Source organism: Eutrema salsugineum, unplaced genomic scaffold (assembly GCF_000478725.1).
Source record: "Eutrema salsugineum unplaced genomic scaffold, Eutsalg1_0 scaffold_10, whole genome shotgun sequence".
Classification (NCBI taxonomy): domain Eukaryota; kingdom Viridiplantae; phylum Streptophyta; class Magnoliopsida; order Brassicales; family Brassicaceae; genus Eutrema; species Eutrema salsugineum.
The window spans coordinates 7,764,149-7,783,151 of record NW_006256908.1 but is presented as its reverse complement, the minus strand read 5'-3'; the positions used below and the strand labels follow the sequence as shown (position 1 = coordinate 7,783,151).

At 35.7% G+C, this 19,003-nt stretch overlaps 6 protein-coding genes across 7 annotated transcripts; 3 read left to right on the top strand and 3 right to left on the bottom strand.

Annotated features, from left to right (window-relative positions):
• Positions 1–75: 75 nt before the first annotated feature.
• LOC18026560 (katanin p60 ATPase-containing subunit A-like 2) lies at positions 76–2,792 on the bottom strand. Of its 2 annotated transcripts, none has more exons than XM_024160921.1 (11): positions 2,635–2,787; positions 2,131–2,265; positions 1,983–2,023; positions 1,801–1,866; positions 1,606–1,713; positions 1,453–1,519; positions 1,259–1,343; positions 996–1,159; positions 790–891; positions 485–707; positions 76–390 (listed from the first exon to the last, which is right to left on the bottom strand). In XM_024160921.1, exons 1-11 carry the CDS (start codon positions 2,674–2,676, stop codon positions 257–259), a joined length of 1,167 nt encoding a protein of 388 aa, XP_024016689.1. In that variant the 5' UTR covers positions 2,677–2,787; the 3' UTR covers positions 76–256. The 2 variants fall into 2 exon arrangements, with proteins under 2 accessions (XP_024016689.1, XP_006410602.1); XM_006410539.2 differs by having other exon boundaries at positions 77–390; positions 2,131–2,238; positions 2,635–2,792.
• Positions 2,793–4,192: 1,400 nt separating this feature from the next.
• Positions 4,193–6,004, bottom strand: LOC18026559 (gibberellin 2-beta-dioxygenase 3). Its single transcript, XM_006410538.1, has 3 exons — positions 5,604–6,004; positions 4,905–5,247; positions 4,193–4,459 (listed from the first exon to the last, which is right to left on the bottom strand). The coding sequence occupies exons 1-3, from the start codon at positions 6,002–6,004 to the stop codon at positions 4,193–4,195; spliced, it is 1,011 nt and encodes a 336-aa protein (XP_006410601.1).
• Positions 6,005–8,618: 2,614 nt separating this feature from the next.
• On the bottom strand, positions 8,619–10,260 carry LOC18026558. Its single transcript, XM_006410537.2, has 4 exons — positions 9,724–10,260; positions 9,125–9,265; positions 8,925–9,008; positions 8,619–8,818 (listed from the first exon to the last, which is right to left on the bottom strand). Exons 1-4 carry the CDS (start codon positions 10,258–10,260, stop codon positions 8,711–8,713), a joined length of 870 nt encoding a protein of 289 aa, XP_006410600.1. The 3' UTR covers positions 8,619–8,710.
• A 963-nt stretch (positions 10,261–11,223) lies between these two features.
• Positions 11,224–12,378, top strand: LOC18026557. Its single transcript, XM_024148236.1, has 4 exons — positions 11,224–11,646; positions 11,723–11,869; positions 11,966–12,047; positions 12,132–12,378. The coding sequence occupies exons 1-4, from the start codon at positions 11,224–11,226 to the stop codon at positions 12,161–12,163; spliced, it is 684 nt and encodes a 227-aa protein (XP_024004004.1). The 3' UTR covers positions 12,164–12,378.
• A 398-nt stretch (positions 12,379–12,776) lies between these two features.
• On the top strand, positions 12,777–13,692 carry LOC18026556 (ribosomal protein S14, mitochondrial). The gene is made up of 2 exons (XM_006410535.2): positions 12,777–13,353; positions 13,447–13,692. The coding sequence occupies exon 1, from the start codon at positions 12,810–12,812 to the stop codon at positions 13,317–13,319; it is 510 nt and encodes a 169-aa protein (XP_006410598.1). The 5' UTR covers positions 12,777–12,809; the 3' UTR covers positions 13,320–13,353; positions 13,447–13,692.
• A 1,115-nt stretch (positions 13,693–14,807) lies between these two features.
• On the top strand, positions 14,808–17,653 carry LOC18026555. Its single transcript, XM_006410534.2, has 3 exons — positions 14,808–15,034; positions 16,047–16,556; positions 16,938–17,653. The coding sequence occupies exons 1-3, from the start codon at positions 14,920–14,922 to the stop codon at positions 17,516–17,518; spliced, it is 1,206 nt and encodes a 401-aa protein (XP_006410597.1). The 5' UTR covers positions 14,808–14,919; the 3' UTR covers positions 17,519–17,653.
• Positions 17,654–19,003: the final 1,350 nt, after the last annotated feature.

Sequence of the window (19,003 nt, the reverse complement as noted above, 5' to 3'; positions counted from 1 at the left end):
TTTCTACTGCACACTCTTATCGATATTCAAGACGATTAGCAACAAGAAAAGACTACATTCATCAACCAAGAAGCCAAAACGTAGAAAAAAAATTCCAACAATATGGAGTAATAAGATCCTTCTTTCCCTGAAAGAGTTTTTATTCTTAATTTTAAAACAAAAAAAAGAAGTCACTGAGAGCAGGATTTGGATGCTGCCATACAAATAATGATGAAGTTGTAGATGACATATATGATTTGTATATGTTTCATAGAATTTACTTAAGGATGTGGCTACCATAATCATCGTTAAACTTGTCGTAGAGATGGGCATGCAGATGAGCTGATGGTCGAGTATTGCTCAGAGCTCGATCAATGTCTTCTGGTAGGATTGGTCCCACTTTTGGCAACTCTGCAACCAAAAAATAAGGAACAAAAACGTCAAAGATTCTGCAGTTTTTCAAAACGTATGCCAATGATGGATATCTTTTGAAAAGATATATTACCATCTTCAGGCACAATTTCTTCTGTGTCTTCCAACAAAGCAAGAGTGCGTCTCAATGGTTGCATCGCAGCTTCCTTGCAAAGTATCCGAATGTCCGAACCAGAGTAACCCTCGGATCTCTCAACCAGCACATCATGCGGCAATGGCTCATCTCCCGGTTGTGACGGCAAGAGCATCTCGAACATTCCTCTTCTTGCTTCCGGATCCGGCAAAGGTACAAGAATCTAAAGATTTCACTAGTTAAGTCCAAAACAAGGGAGAGTCATAAAAGAATATGAAAACAAACAAAAAAAACAAAAAGGATACTCTTTTCTCTAGACGTCGGAGCATAGCTGCATCTAGTTCCCAGGGAAGATTTGTAGCTGCTAAAACAAACACAAGCTCATTCGTTTTCTGTAACCCATCCATCTGCAAGTTTTGAGCCCGAATAGCATCTGTAAGGTTACTAATGGCCTAGCAAGATGATGATCTTTGTGAGACGATAAGGTTCTCGAGCATTTTTTTTTAAAAACCTGAATGAGAAGCTCGGTTTTGAGACGCCTACTTGCTTCATGTTCACTACGGCCTTCACCACCACGCTGGCTTATGATCGCGTCTATTTCATCAAGAAATATCGTCGAAGGTGCGTGATGCCTAGCTAGATCGAACAGCACTCTTATCAACTTCTCAGAATCACCTGCAAAACATCAAAACACAGATATCCAAAATGTTATTACTCAAAAAGAGTGCAACAATTTCCATTGTTTCGAGTAAATTCAGATGAAGAAGATTACACCTCTCCATTTGCTAACAACAGATGAGGCTGAGATATTGAAGAAAGTTGTATTGCACTCTGTAGCAACAGCCTTTGCAAGCATAGTCTGCAGAAGAGGATTTATCACTGTTAAGCATAGCTCTCGTTTCTAATCTGCTCGTCAAGAAACAGAACCTCAGAGGAATAACACATTCGAGATAGAATCATCGCAAAACCTTTCCGGTACCAGGTGGACCAAAAAGAAGAATTCCTTTCCATGGAGATAGTAGACCATTAAAGTAGCTGAAATCAGAAGTTGAGATTCAAGAACCAACATAAACTAGAAGTCATCGACATTGGCATATTCTAGAGAGCAAAGAAGAACATACGTGGGGTATTTTATAGGCATCACCACAGCTTCTTTGAGCAACCTTTTGGCGTTTTCTAAACCCTTGATGCTTTCCCACTTGATATTTGGATTCCCACGGATAATATCCCTGACACAAAGAATCCCACACAAGCCATGAAACACAAGAAGATGATGTTAAGAGCAAAAATGTTATCTAGTACCCACAGTGACTTACCTACTCAAACTCTCTGCGAGAGCACGAGTTTCTGCAGACTCAAAAGGTGGAAACATGGACTTTTTCCTGCAGAAGAAACAAAAATAGAGACAGTTATTTCTTCTGCTAACCATTCCTCAGACTCAGATCCAACACTATTGAACAAAAGAAACCACAAGGAAATGAAGAGAAAAGCAAATTACGGCTTCTCGCGGATCCCATTGACCACACCAGTGTTACTCTCCTGCAATTCATCGGAAAGACCAACACTTTGAATTATCACAGGACAAAGAAAGAAGAGACATACACGAACTCTCCTAAAGCTTAAAAGAAGGCAAAAAAAAAAGGGACCTGAACTGGATTGGGGACTTGGGAAGGTTCTTCTTCCTTGTTGTTGCTGGAAGATCCATCTACTTGTTGGCCGTTCTGAGGTTCTTCAGGCAGCTTCTTCCTCCCAAACTTGGCATCATAAAACGTTTTAAACTCCTAAATAAATACATAATAGATTTTTTTCTTGAACAAATCGATCAATTCCCCAAGCTCATGGCTTTGAGTTTAGAGAAACCGAAGAAACGGGATCTTTGTTCACTAGTTCAATGTCTAAATTCGAGAATTAAAGGCTGAAACGAAAGCATGTCTAAGCGAATTCCTCGGTTTCTCCGGTGATTAAAGAATTTCTTTTTCTTTTAATTTTTTTTCATTTTGGAAAGTCGAAGCGACATTAAAGAGTTTGACTTCGATTTAGAACCAATATTTCAAAAAAAAGAAAACCAAGTTATCTTGATGACTGCATTTTCCTGGAATGTGATTTCTAAAAGGAAGGTGAGAGAGAGTGAGAAACAGAGTCAGATTTACCAGAAAGCTCCAGCGAGTAAGAGAGGGCTCATCGGTCGCCATCGTTGATGAATCTCAAAGCTCAAGAGGTGAAGAAGCAAAGAGAGAAGGAGAAGAAAACAAGAAAATTCTCTCTCTCTCTCTCTCTCGATGGATGGCGAGAGTTGAACAACAGCTCTCGCAGAGATACATAAACGAAACAAGCACGTGATCCACAGTTGGAAATTTTGTTTTTAAAATAGAATAAAATCTGTAATTATGGTTTATTGAAAGAAACACGAAGTACATTTCCATTATTGTGTTTTCTGTTGCTAAAATTTTTAACTTTCACTCCCCTTTGTAGTTAACTTTTTTTTATACTCCCTCTGTTCAGAATTATTTGATGTTTAAGGTTTTTGCACACAGTTTAAGAATTCATTTAATTTTTATTTTTCCTATACTAAAAATATTATTTATAATTCATTTAAATATCATTCAACCAATAAGAAGACTATCTGCAGAATATAAAAAGTCAAAAACTATAAAAATTCATTAAATTTTGCATTGAAAAGTGAGAATATCAAATAATTCTGAACAAAAAAAACCTTCTAAAACATCAAATAATTCTGAACAGAGGGAATATATATATATCATTAGTTTTTTTTTTATATACTCTCTTTGTCTCTTTCCATAGTTTTTACCATTTCACTTCCATTTCTTTTAACCAAAAAAAAAAACATTTCACTTCCCTGAACGGTAGGTAACTACTAACTAGGTACGGTCTACAAAAAGAAAATTTACAGAAAACACTGAATGGTAGGTGTAAAATATATTTGTCTAAAGGTTTAAGTTTCAACTTCAGTTTTGTAAAACAATTATACCAACCAAAAAAAAGCTTTTATTACATTCTTGCTTCTTCATTTTTGTCGGCAGGCACACACAAGACGTGCTTGGTAGTTGCTTCCTTCTCTTTTGTATATATATTTTTTTTGGTGCAATTACGAGGAAAAAAAAATGACAGTACCACGGATGTGAAAACAACAACGTAAATCCGGATATTTACCACCGATATTGTATTGACTCAATTTCCTGATTACGACGTCTTCGTCTTCGATAATGGACTTGTCATCTTGATTAAAGGTTATTTTGAGGAATTGAATTCCGAACTAGATATATCGTGCTTCACTCTTTTAGGTATACATACATTGCCTGACTTTTATAGAATAAACTGAAACATCCAAACTAAGCATAACTCTACTACATTTACGAAATTCTGATTTCATAATAACGTGTGTTCCGTACCTTTTTCTTTAAAAAACAAAAAAAAAATGAAAACTTTTAGCGTAACGTTTGTTTAGGTAGTTTTTTTTTCTTTGTCATCAAGAATCGTTCATAACAAAAGCCACGTGTGTTCTATAATTGTTGTTCTAATTCTTACTAAGACTAAGAGATGACCAGAATACAAAACACAAAATATTAGAATAATTGAGAAACTTATCATTTTTCTTGTTTCGATTTTCTTGTTCAGAATAATAAACAAGAAAAAATTATATAATCATTGAAATTTTTTTAAAAAACGGCAAAAAGATAAAAAGGTAGATCAGACACTGGATATAGAAAATGGAAGCTGTTTCTCAAAGAGACTAAGCCTATAGTCACCAAGCTTAGTCTTGTAAGCAGATAACTTGTACTGAGACCAAGTAAACTCTTTATAAAGCCAATCCTCTTGCTCTGGGACAAGGCATGACAATGGAGCAATCTTCTCGGTCAACGGAGGACCTGCGAAGTATATCATCGATAATCTTGACCTCTTTGTATTTGTTAGCACTCTGTGTTTCACACTCTTGAATCTTCCGTTAGTCATCACCTACAATGATCAATACATAACCGCCAAAAAAGTTATTTGAAATGTGTGATGCTTTCTCTCTGAACCAACAATTAATATCGTGCTAGTTTCAAAAGCTGAGGAGAAAACAAATGAATCTTAGATTAATATGGCGATCATGATTCATGTCATAGTATTTGTCACGTGAGAAATCTTAAAATGAATGCAATTATAAATTTACACATGATACTTCTACATTTAATAGAAAATATTGTTCTCTTAATAACGTATCTAAACTGTATACCTGAAAGTATTAGCCATATGATTTTTTTCTTAATACGAATCTTGAACACAATTTTATCTAGAATAAATTATTTCGTATCTTTTAGATTTTGTTCTTTAGCTCTCCAAATGTGAAATTCCCATTTTACCCATTTAAAAATAAGATAAATCAAAAAGAGAAAAAATTTCGCAACAGAAATGGTACCTGAAGAGTATCTCCGACAAGAACGAAGAAAGTGGAGTGATCAGGTGGAACAGCGACCCAAGTCCCATCTTTCAAACAGATTTGTAAACCCTCGTGGTCGTTTGATCTGAGCACTGAAATCAACTGTGGATCCGTGTGCTCACCGAAACCAATCTCTTCCTTCGCCGTAGTATCATCAACCTTCTCTGGATAATGGTTCATCCTCAGGCACGAATCGCTCTCCTTCACCTTCACCAATCTGCTCAGCTTCTCCTTTTGCTCTATCCTTAGCTCTTCTGCTACCATCTCCAGGACTTTGCTTGACATTCTTTTCATCTCCTCTATGTATGCTTCCACCGCCTCTCTGTTTCAATTCATATTACCTTTTAATGTCAAAGAACATGTGAGACAAGAAACTGGGGAAATAACAGATTAACAGTATTCAAAATCTGCACTTTTTCCCCGGGAAAAAAACAGAGCATCCCCTGTTTCTCTCCGTTAAACAAGGCAACTCTGTGTTAAATTTGGAAATGATCTCACGGGATTTTTTTTTCGGAAATGATTTTCAAAATGAAAGATTTCGAGTATCAAAAAATTGTATAATATATTTTCCTTCTAAATCAGTAAAGATTGAGGAATATCGGAAAAAAGGAAAAGAAAGATTGAAGGGTCAAGACACAAGATCTTTGCTCTGTTTTCTAAACCGGTTTAGGGTTTTACCTGAAAATTGCAGGGGTTTGCTGGAAAACGGCGTTGGTTTTGGTAGACGAAAGATGAGTATTAGCATTGAGGAGAATATACTCAACCCAACCCACGTCACCATTGGGTCCGATGCGTTTGCCACCGTACCCAAACGGGTCGGGTGGACCCGCCTTATCTTTGAGAGACTGATGCAAAGCAAAGAACTTGATGGCTTCTTGCTCCAATTGGGTCAAAAGATCGGGTCGGACCCCATGGTTTACGATTTTGAAGAACCCGAACTCCTCGCATGCCTTGACAATTTGAGTTTTGGCATCTGGGTCGGTTAAGTCTACAACCGGGATTAATACCGGACTCGGTTTGCATTTTGGGTTAACACAGAGGTGGCTATCCAAAGTGACTGGCTGTAACAAAACTACCATGATTTTTTTACTCTTTTGAAGAAAATGGATTGTTGAAGATCGGAAGTAAGGAACTTTGAAAAGAGAGAATTTGGTGAAAAGAGTGTTTTTGCTTGGCTTTAATTTATAGTTGCTTGTGTCTAGGGCGGAGGATTATTTAATTATTATTTTCAAAATTTTAATGCAATTTTAGCACCCTTTTTATGTTCATTTATTTGGGTATATTCTTTGATCTCCTTCTATATATTTTTTTTTTATCAAATCAACGGTTTCTTGAAGAGGAAGAAATCTTATTAGATTGAATGGTAACATATTTTAATTTATATTTAAAAACAAATATACAACAGAATCATAAACATTAATTAAAATTTATTTCTTTCTTCATCTAACAAAATTATTTATGAATTTAATATATAGATATATCACTTACCAAAGAGATATTTGATCTAATCATACTACAATTGATGATCAAACGATTAAATTCAACTATATCAATCACATTTGATTATGATGAACAATTCTACTTACAATTCCACGACGCAATCGTATATACAATATATAAATTCACAATGAACAGTTCTACCTATATCATTTTCACAAAGAACAACTCCTTATAGACCCTAAACATTTTTTATGTTTTGAAACGAGGAAATATACGCCTGGATTAGTTTTAAAAGATTAGTTTGTCAAAGCAGAGGAAAATTTTACACACAGTTTCCTGAGAAACGAAATACTAATTTGACATGTGGATGTGTAGGGATGTGTAGGGATGTGTAGGGGGCGTCTAATACATGAGGCTCGCCGCATATCTCATCTCCTTGTTGGCTTCTTGGAAGTTGGATATAATCTGCCGATAACGTAAGAACATCATCATCATGTACTACACATTTTGTTTCTGGAAGTGGATCTAGAAAATTAGTGAGTCTAGAGCACAATTTTTTTTTTGTAAATAGTAAAATGATTGATAAAAAATACTAATAGTAACATAAATATTATAAAACCAACGAAAGAACATCAAATAAATATTATGTAATAAACTTATTAAAAATTTATAAAACTATTATGCTATATTCCATATTTTGAAATTTTTTCATCGCTCCCTCATTTAGCACATTATCAAAGTGTTATTTTTTCTATTTGACAAATCCGACGGTCATTTAGAAATTGTTCTCATTCGGTTACGTAGCATAGTCTTTATAAAGTTCATCGCCAAAAACAACAATATTTTTCAATTGTAGTGGTGGTTACCAATAAAATGAAAACTAGATAGATTTGAAGTTAGATTTTTGTTTTAAATGATTTAGATTAACAAAAATTTTAAGTGGGGCACATTTTGTTTTTATTTGGCTGTTATACACTTTTAAAAGTACTTTGGTATAACTGAGTTTAATGAATTTTATGTATATTACTTTGCTTAAAAATATAGTAAAAAGAGAGTATGTGGTACGTGCCACACTCCTTACACCTTGCGTCCGCACCTTGTAATATATCCCATGTGTAAAAAAAAAATATATTTCCTGTTTTTTGTTGAGATTCGGTCGACGAACTGTCTTCTTTTTTTTTATCTGACTATTTTGCCAATGATCTACCCTATTGACACGTGTGACTGTCATGATCAAGTAATAGAGTGTATCAAAACCACGCTGAGTCGTCGAATACTGAATGTTTACAATACTCGTGTTTGTGATACTGTCTACGTACGTAGTACGTAGGGAATGCGTGTTTCTATTTTTAGCATGATCTTTGTCTTTTTGTCTGTTTCTCTCAGACTATTAAGGGAAGCATATCAGAGATATCATCCCCTCAATTTTTTTTGGGGAATATTTATGCTAGTGTCTATTTTGTGACACCTGTTTTCTTTTTTCGGTGCAACTTGGACACCTTTTTTTCCATAAAATAAACATTTTTATTTGTTGGAATTTGGATAGAACCACAGCGGTTTTATAGAGACGTTTTTACAAAAAAAATGTAAGAATTATACCCAAATTTGAATTACTCGTTATTGTAACTAGGAGAATATCCACGCATACGCGTGGGTTTTTTTTAATATATTTTTACTTCTTAATCTAGTTTCAATAATTAACTCATTTTATTGATATTTTCAACTTGATATTAGACATTTTATAGTAAAATTTTGGATTCAAATCAAAATTTTGTAAGTTTTAAAAGAGGTTTTTAAAGTTTTTATTGTGAAACCAAGTGTAATCAAATAGTGATCCATTAACAACCAAAGTTAGAAAATCAATTCCACCAGTGAGCACATCAAGATGACAACATGAATGAAGAAGGAATGAAAGAATATCGATGATATATTATGAAATATGAAGAGCGAACAAATGGTTTGGATTTTATTTTTGTGAAGAACGAACAATAAATGAAGAAGAGAAAATTTACATCCAAAAAATTTTTGAAATTATATTATTAAATTTATTTTTGACTATATATTTTTTTATCTTTTTTAAAAATAAATTTTTGAGAGCTGATGTGACAGAAAAAGAAATGCTTAGGTGTCACACTTGTGAGACTTCACTCACTCTTTATATAATAGATTTTTGAGAGCTGATGTGACAGAAAAAGGGATACTTAAGTGTCACACTTGTGAGACTTCACTCACTCTTTATATAATAGATGCTACTAAAAGAAATAAGTGTTTTTGGGGCGACAATAGGCTTTGAATGATTGATATCTAGTTAATCACTCTTTGTCCAAATTAAATGGAATAATCAATCACTCTTCGAAACTGAAAGGGTCAAATCCTTCACCAATAGATTTTCTGAACTCTTTCCAACATTGCTTGGCTTCCGTATCTTTGTCTAGCATCGTGTATATAATTGCCTGTACTTAAGAAACACCATTACTCTTTTAACAACTAAACACTGCGGTGAAATTCGGTTAATCTGTAATTACAAAAAAATGGTTGATAAATATTTCGTTTACGAACCTTATAAAGAGGGATCCGAACATCAGAAATCTGGATATTCTCATCATTTAGACAACTATACTCAGCAGCTTCTTGATACCTTTCCTGGAATAAACTAACCATTAATTATAGCCAAGAGTGCTTAAAACATGAAATGTCAATCCATAGAACACGTTAATCTGAAGGAATTTTATATGAAATTAGAAAATAGAAAATAGTACCAGCAATATTAAAATCTCAACAAGAGCCATCTGCACGTTGAAGTCGGCCTCTGGCTCGTTTTTGTATCTCATGTTTGCGTCGCGAAGGAGCTGCACGGCCTCCTCGCATTTTCCATCCTTCATTCTCCGCACCGCCTCCATCTACAATTCCCTCAATTTTTAAATCATTTTTACTTCTTTTTTAAATTAATTATGGATATTATAAGTTATATAAGCTTCTTACTATTCAATTGATCAATATTAGACTTAGGTTTCATTGATAAGACAAAGTATAAAAATATTGGTTTGCTTGTATTTTGCATAATGTTTATGTAGACTCGCTTTGAAATTAAAGAAGAAAGGTGTTGATACAAAAATCTGACTACGTCGATCATATTATATTGTAAAAAAATTACAATATGTTTTCATAATTCTTTATGATATAGAAATATGTTTATAACATGGAGATAGAGACCAAACTGAAATCAGAGTAATCATAGATTTAAATAAGTGTATTTTCTTTTTTTGGGGGGTTAGATTTCATTTAAAATATTTTTGGGTAATAAGGAAAACAAAACCGAATAATCCATCTGTCTGGTTAAGTCTGCAAATAATTGTACCTTGATGGATTCAATATCTTCCTTGGAAGGCAAAGAAGGGAGTTTGTGAAGATTGAATGGTTTTTGAGAAGGAATGGGTTTAGCAGAAGCAAGCATTGAGCTCACTTCAAAGAGAGACCGCAATGCGTACTTAGCCGGCAAAGGATACATCCCGGAAGACGCTGATACGGCTGCGGTTGGCTTCCCGGATATGATCATGTCGGCGGCGCTTGGATGCACAGCTGCGGCGGCAGCATAGCTCATATTCTTTATCTTAAAGCCGAAGATACTTAAGGCACAAGCAAGTGCAAGGGATGCACCCGCCGCCATTTTTAACGGCGTTAACGGCTTTTTATTTTCTTGACAATCACTTTTGTTGTTTTTTTTGGCCATCGTGGTTGGTGATCTGATGAACAAACGGCCGCTTTGACCGCTATTGGAGAGGAAACCAAGAAAAAGGTTTTGAGATCTAAGAGTTGGTTTATGTGTGGAAGTGAATTTTGAGAAAGGAAGTGTGAGTTTCTGCGTATGGCCTAGAAGAAATGTAGAAGCTGCCATTCTCTCTTTTGAATAGATAAAAACTAATAATGGATTTCTATTGCAGTAATTGGTGTGTTAGGGATTGGTTCTTAAATTTTTGTTAGTGTTAGTTTTTTCACATACATAGAACATTTGAGCTTTTTAGGGTTTGTGAAGGAAAGCATCAATTTGTTGCTTCAGACAGAAGTAACTTCAGTTTGACAGAAAGGCCAGCATCAAAGATTTTTGCTAAACAAGCAAGTACGTATAGAGTACCGTGCCTAGAATCAGATGAGAAGCTTAAGTTTGGGCGCGGGCAACGAATCATTGACGAAAGTCCTCCAACGACAATTTTTTAAAATGTGTCATTTATTATTGTTTCGATATTTACATAATAGTCGTAGTAAATATTATCGATAATATAAAAATTAGTTTAATACATTTTTTGCTTTACTTTCCCTCTTATAAACAACATCATGGATCTCTCAAACAAACAAAAAAAAAGCTAAACATTCATATAATACATAAACTTAATTTTGGAATGATATTCTAATTTTTCATCTTAATTGTGGCTTAAGCCATTGCCTTGTTTTCCAACTTCTTTCGTTTTCTTTTTTGAAAATTACAAGATAAATGCTTTTCTCCCTTATATTCTAAAGACTTTCGATATACCGGTAGAAAACTTCTAAGATTAGTTAGATTTTAGTTTGATTAAGACTAGGAAAAATTTATTCTTTTCCAAAGTTTTGGGAACTTGGAAATATCCATGCCGATATATTCTTTGTTTGTGTTCCTCCTCGGTTAAAGTATAATAACTTCTTTACCTATGATGCAAGACTATAACATTAGAATAACTTGAATGCTTTCATCTTCCATTTACAACCCAATTTTCTTGGTGTATAAAATGAAACTTTCAAGAAGGAGTTGTATTAAAAGAAACTTCTTTTAAAATTTGACATACCAAGAATACATCAGACAACAAATTATAATATAGGTAAGTATATGGTGGGTAGGTCCAAGAACAAGTTCACCATGAAGACAAAGTATGGAGCAGCAGTCGCACCCGTCTTTCTCCTTGCTAGTGCCTATGTTGCTTGGAGCTACATAAATCGTCGCTTATGGAGGAAGAAAGATGATAACAATGGTCGAGGGATCAGAAATAGTATCGGCAAAAGCGTTGTAGAACAAAGAAAAGAAGATAATGTGAAAAAAATCGGTAAGGAGGCTTCATTAAAAGGAAGAGGAAGAGATCAGAGTAACCTATCAAGATCTGTTTCGATGGGGGCAATTCGAGGAGGAAAATTGGCATTGCAGAGACTGCTTGATTTGCACTCATATCGCCTTGATACTTCTTCCCTTGTGAATGCTGAGATCGAATTTGAATCATTGCTTTCCAAAGAAAAGCCGGATTTCGGGTTGCTTCAGGTTGTTTCACATGGAAAACCTTTTTTTCTCTTTAGAATCAAACTTATTAGAACCCTATTTCTTTTCCCTCTTGCAGAGAGACATCGTGAAGATGGAAATGAGTGGAAAAGAAGCAAAAGGAGTGGAGATATTAAAGAAAGCATTGGAGAAAGCAAGAGAAGAAGGAAGAAGTCATGAGGCTTATGAGATTGAGATGTTGCTTGTAGAGATGTTGATCTACTTGGTTTGCTCTTTAATTCTCATAAAACTTCATAATATAAAACTTCATATTATTTTAACAATTAATATCTTTATAATATAACTTAAAAAAAAAAAATAGGGAAACACTGAAGAGGCTTCAAAATGTAAGTGTTTAGAGGATGAAGTCATAACGGATGCAAGACGTCCTCTATACAAGGCAAATCATATTCATCTTTAATTACACTTTAGAATTCCAATTGTCATTCTATTTTTGCTTATTGTCATCAATCTCTTTTATGCTTTAGACTATAATCCATTACCTCCGAGGAGATACTGAGAAAGAAGTAGAAGAGACATTCAACAGGTTCAGAGAGATTCAGGTTGGTTTACAATGGCCTGGAAGCTCAGAAGAATGTGGGATTCAAGAATTCACATTAGATGAGTTCAAGAAAGTAATGGAGTCTCTCAAGCAAGAAATCGAGGACAGCAAGAAAAGACAAATCCTAAACTCAACTCCCATGTTAGTCAAACAAAATTGAAGTAGACCACGAGATGAAATCCTGGAAGATAATATTTTCAATAATTTCAAGAAATAGTGTTGTTTTTGTAGAAACGTCAAGAGATTAATTTGGTACATTAACAATGATACTCTTGAATAAAATACATGAGTTTGCAAACTATTTTAGAACGAGATACCCTGATACCAAATCAATATGTTTTAAACTGATTATGAATATTAATGACATTCACCTGAATGTCACAAATAAATCTTATAGAACTAATAGGGTAACATACATTTTGCTTCAAACTAACAAAAAAAAAGGAAGAAGATGAAACAAGGCTTGCACAATTCAGAAGAATAGGCCCAATTAGCCGAAACTGAACAGGCCCAACACCATTGTCGCGACTCGCGAGAAGAAGTAGCTTTGAGCCGATTCGAGGACTGAAATTACACAGAGAGAAACCCTAAATCTCTCGAATCAATGGCCAATCTCCGACGAGTCCTGATCAACGTATCTTCCTATTGCCAACGTTCCCTCTCTCAATCGCATACGTTCGATCTCTCTTCCGCTTCAGGGCTGTTATGGCGATCTGCGGTTGAAGCTCCGAAAAATCTCGGTCAAATGCAAGCTAAACATATATCGACGACGACAGTTATGAAGGCGGCATCGAAAAACAGTGGCACGGAGCAAGGTGTGAAGCGAAACAGTGCCGATCACAGACGTAGATTGCTCGCGGCTAGATTCGAACTGAGAAGGAAGCTCTATAAAGCGTTTTGTAAAGATCCAGATCTTCCTAGCGACATGCGAGAGAAGAATCGCTATAAGCTGTCGAAATTGCCGAGAAACAGTGCCTTTACGAGGATAAGAAACCGATGTGTGTTCACTGGTCGGTCTCGTTCCGTGACTGAGCTATTTCGGATGTCTCGAATCTGTTTCCGTGGATTAGCTAATAAAGGTGAATTGATGGGCATCAAGAAATCGTCTTGGTAGAGGCTGCAAGGAAGTCAATTTGTGACCGATTCAAGTAAGTGTAAATGTATAGCTTTGAGTTCTGCTTTATTGTTCTGTGTATTGTGTTACTTGTGGATGTTGATGGTGAATGATATTTTGGTTCCAGGGAAGAAATGGCAGCAAGGAATCAAACAGCTTTTGCGGCTACGAACTTTTGTGGTAAATACGATTTACCCAAGTAGCTGTTGTATGATTGGTGTTATCCATCACGAAACTTAGTTTGCTTAAACACAAGTGCTGCTTCTATTGTTTTTTTAATGATCTCTCATTCAGGATTATGAAGTTGTTTTAGCAATTCTCTTTGAATAAGATGAAGACCATCATAAATTTTCAAATTATATTTTCAATTTGTCATAAAGTGGTGTTCTTTTTCTATGATCTAGCTAAGGATTATATAGCTGTTTTAGAAATTCTCGTTGAATCAAGTATGTGAGAATCAAGTCATAAGGTCATGGACTGGAGTCTGATGCATTGTCAAAAGGGCAAAAACTTGGGAGCAATTCTACATGGGAATTTTAGGTTGAGGAAGTAGGTGGGTAACTCTGAGCTAGTTTCCTTATGGTTAAAGTCAGGGGAGGTTTGGCGTTTCTTTAGTCAAAATTCCTGGAGAGAAGAGAGAAGATACTACTGTATACTAATACACCAAAACAGAGTAAGATTCATATAGAATTAACCCCATATTTATATGCATATGTGCCATTTGAGATGTTCAGCCAAAATCTTGCTAGAAGTAAGTAAACGACACTTTAGATTGACAAGTTACTGTATAGTAAGGTGAGCGTGTATAGCATCTACAACGTAAGACACTCCAAGGGTCACCATTTTCGGAGATTACACAACCAAATGCAAAATCGCTTTGCAAGCGTATTTGAATCACCTTCAATTCTGCAAATGAATCAACTATCTGGTTCAAGGTTCTGAGAGAATCCTCGGCTCTCCTCACCTTTACATATGCATCCATATCATGGTTCACGGTTTTGTCTGACCACATTTCTGCGAAGAAACAATGCGTCTCTAAGCAACATCTAGTGATAATGTTTCTGTAACTCCTTAGCATTTGGGTACTCCACCTTTGTTGAAAGTCTTGACTATCTCTCTTAATCTAAACAACACTTTTCCTGATATATTCAAAAGATGTTGCAACAATGCCTGCCCACTTGCTTTTTTTTTGTCTACACAGTTTCATCGAATCTTACGATTTTTTTTGTTAATGGTCCATATTCAATCAGAGGGAACCTAAGTAAGCCACTGTCAGTCTGTCATGTAGAGTAGTAGACCAATGACTACGACCACCACGCGGTTTGTGGTCACGAGGGTCCCAAAATGAATATACATTTCTCAATCTACCAATTTAAAACATATCTTTCTAATCTTGATGGTTTTTTAATTCGATTAATTGATTATTCCGAATTGTAAACTAAAAAAAAAAAAAAAAGAAGAATGGAACAAAAAGAACAGCTGGAGGGATTTAAGATAAAAGGACACACTACACTTCCCTGCTTTTGTTCGAACACAGAACAATTTTCACTGTTCAACAGAGAGAGAAAGAGAGAAAGAGAGAAAAAGGGAGAAAGATAACATGGTGCTTTACAACAAAAATGGCTGTAAATCGGTTTCCATCATAATGCTTCTGCTTGGTCTATTTCTCATCGCCGCCGCAGACTCCAGCGGCAAAATTTCACCGGTCGAAGACGGTACGCTTTTCTTGTTTTTTTTTTCGGTTTCTTGGTTATGTTTAGTTTTTCGTATGTGGTTATACCTAACCAGTCTCTCTGTTCCAAGATCAGAGGATTCACCATGCTATATAGTACTTGGCTCTTCTCTCTTAAAAAAATCACTTTTACAGATCTGGATAACACAGAAATTGGATAAGGAGTTAAAAGTTCTAAACTTTAGGTAGATTTGAGAATTCGGTTTACCCAATCTATCTTTCTGTCTTATCCGTCATTTGTTGCTTAGCACTAAAGTCTTTTTTTTTTTTTTGGGCTTGTAATATGAGATTTGCACTGACGACTGGTTTCAGCTAAGCAATGGGTAAAACTTAGGTTGATTAATCTTTGGGCTAATTCAAATATAACCTACCACAATCAGAAAAACAATAAATAAAAGTTTTTGGGTCTATTTGTTAATTTTTAAATAATGGTAGGCCATCGTGAGTCAAAGAATAGAAAGGCATTTCTCGGGTGTCTCTCAAGTCTGTAACACTTGAAAGTATTTACATGCCCTAAGGAACAGGGTACTTGTAACGGTAGACACAAGACCGCATTAGTCATGGGAATGTTGAAATATGTAGACCCAAGAATGTTAATGCGTGGGCCCAATAGATTTAAAGAGATGGGAATGGGTTCAATTCTCGTGTCTCTATTTTACTCTCTCTCTTTTTTCTTTTTCTTTAATCTATTTTGTTTCTTTATTAATTTCCTCGTAAAGTTTCCCCTTTTACTATACAGATAAGTGTGTGAACACACGAAAAATGCGATGGAGAGAATTTATTTGGGATGATGACAAAAAAAATTTGGGATAATATTATTTGTGTAGATTACAAATTCTTGAGAGGATGTAAACCCCAAAAATGTACATAAAAAAAAGATTAAAAAATACGATGTTATGAAGGGGGACCAACGTATTGTTACAAGTCTCAATCACATTTTATTTTTCTTGCACCAATATCTAAATTTCGTACCGGAAAACATTTTGTTTTTTCAGGCTTGGTGGTTAACGGCGATTTCGAGACTCCGCCGTCGAACGGCTTCCCCGATGACGCAATAGTCGAGGACTCATCCGAGATCCCGAGCTGGCGATCAGACGGCACGGTGGAGCTAATAAAGTCCGGTCAAAAACAAGGCGGGATGATCCTGATCGTGCCTGAGGGCCGTCACGCCGTCAGATTAGGAAACGACGCAGAGATCAGCCAGGATCTAACGGTGGAGAAAGGCTCAGTCTACTCCGTCACGTTCAGTGCCGCTCGCACGTGCGCACAGCTCGAGTCGCTGAATGTCTCGGTGGCTTCCGATGAGCCGATCGCGTCGCAGAACATTGACCTGCAAACGCTGTACAGCGTTCAAGGGTGGGACCCATACGCGTGGGCGTTCGAAGCGGTTGTGGATCGCGTCCGCTTGGTGTTTAGGAACCCTGGCATGGAGGACGATCCTACTTGTGGTCCCATCATCGACGACATCGCCGTCAAGAAGCTCTTCACTCCTGATAAACCCAAAGGTAACACTTTTTTCTTCTCTTTTTTCTGTTTTCCAAAATGACCCCAGTAATTTCTCTATGTTTCTGTTTTCGACACCCGAGTTTTATAAAATATTAAATCGTCCCCCACTAAAAGAGATTCTTTGTCAAATTAACCTGTACTTTTTTTCTTCTTTTACGTTTTAGGCACCCAAAGTTTATAAAAATCTTCAATTGTTATCCCATTCAAGTGTTTTCAACTTTCAAGTAAAAATTAGCATGTTTCCAAAGCTAGCCCCTCAATTTCTCTTCTTTCCAGTTTTAGATCCCAAACGTTATAAATCTTCTACATTTGACCCCAATGGAAGAGCCAAATTCCTACAAACTCGCTTTAAAAAAACCAAACTTTTGTTACTTTAACAGGCAATGCAGTGATTAATGGAGATTTCGAAGAAGGTCCATGGATGTTCAGGAACACGACACTTGGTGTTCTGCTTCCGACAAACCTTGACGAAGAAATATCATCACTTCCTGGATGGACCGTCGAATCAAACCGGGCAGTCCGGTTCATAGACTCAGACCACTTCTCGGTCCCTGAGGGAAAGCGAGCTGTGGAGCTTCTATCGGGCAAAGAAGGCATAATCTCGCAAATGGTGGAGACAAAGGCCAACGTTCCGTACAAGCTGTCTTTCTCGTTGGGTCACGCAGGCGACAAGTGCAAGGAGCCTTTAGCTGTCATGGCGTTTGCCGGCGATCAAGCTCAGAACTTTCATTATATGGCGGAAGCGAACTCGACTTTCCAAGTATCCGATCTCAATTTCACGGCCAAAGCCGACCGTACCAGGATTGCTTTCTACAGCGTTTATTACAATACGAGGACGGACGATATGAGCTCCTTGTGTGGACCTGTGATTGATGACGTCAGGGTTTGGTTCTCTGGCTCTAGTAGAATTGGATTTGGGTTTCCGGTTTTTGTTCTTCTTCTTATATTGGTTTTAATCTAGATTGTTCCGGTTTAGATTTCCTTGAATGTTCATAAAATGTATTGGTAGACCGGGATTTTATACGTGATTCTAATGTTGTATGGTTTTATGACGGTTCAAGCTACTAGAAATGAGAAAGTATTTATCTTTAATTAATACAATCCATAGTGGAACGTGCGGCGTTTAGATAAAGCTAAGGAGAAGTTGTTACTAAACATTTGTAAGCTATTTGATTAAGTTTAATGAGAAAATTCAGCTTGTTAAATTCTAATATCAATCCTTGGAATGTTTCATCGTGGAGCATATCTCTTCTTTCCCCAAATTTTCCGGTTTTTTTCGGTCTGAATAACTTTGCAAAAAAATACTGCTTTCAGATTCAATTCCTGATCTCTCCAGATTCTGATTCTGTATCCATTTTTAGCACTAAAATGTTCTTGCAATTTGACTTATGAGTATGCAATTTAGCTTATGAGGCTTGATTTAGCATCAGTTAAAATATTTCATTTCACGACTAAATCTCTGCCCTGCATGTGGTCAAAATGTACTTTGGTGTTCATATTTGGATAGAAAGAAATAAGAACTGAAATACCAGTTCATAATAGATAATAGGAGCATACGGTATTTTTATTTATTGTTGATTCTTGGAACCTAATTAATCAAATCGTGCAACTTTCATTTAAGAATTAATATGAGATAGATTCAAAGTCTGTAACTTTTCAACAAAGTATCGATACATGCTTCTATTAGTTTTCTTTTGATGTTAACATTAGAATGGTTTCTTAGTCTATTTGAAAACGAAGAGTTCAGAATTAGATTTCAAGAGGTAATCTAAAATTATATCACACTAAACCCATAGGCGTGTTGTTATGCATTGCATGCTATTATGCTTCATTGTCTTGGATTATACATCAATTCTTTAAGGCTGAGCTTGTCTTTCTTACACCGTAGTTCCCAGAAAAAATCAGTTTGCTTGTGAACACAGGAAAGAGCTTTAGTCGATGTCTCTCCAACCCGGAAAGAGCTGATGCAGCGCATATTCTATTCATTTTTTTGTTTTCCTTTGTAATAAGATTTCCGTTCGTTGGTGCTGATGAAATTGTTGATTGATTCTACTACTCACGTATCCACATTTTTACTAAAGCTACTCTATGATAAGAAGTTTATCAAACAATTATGTAATCTTCTGAATTCTTTTGCTCTGGGTTTTGGTTTTTGGTCTTCTAATTGATTTTTTATTTTAGGTGAATTGAATGTTATGTAAAATTTTGTTTTAGTAGCTTTCCTAATTCAAAAAAAAAAAAACAAGACAATTGGTTTTGGTCAGATGGAAGATATCCAGTAATTGATTGGGGTCATTTGCGCTCAATGAATTTTTAAAAATTGGTGTAACTTATTAAACCTCAACTAGATTTTATCCTGTGCATTCGCACGAGTTTTTTTTTAATATATTTAAAATTTTAATGTAATTTATATTTTTTTATAGAACATAATTTTTTTTAATAAATG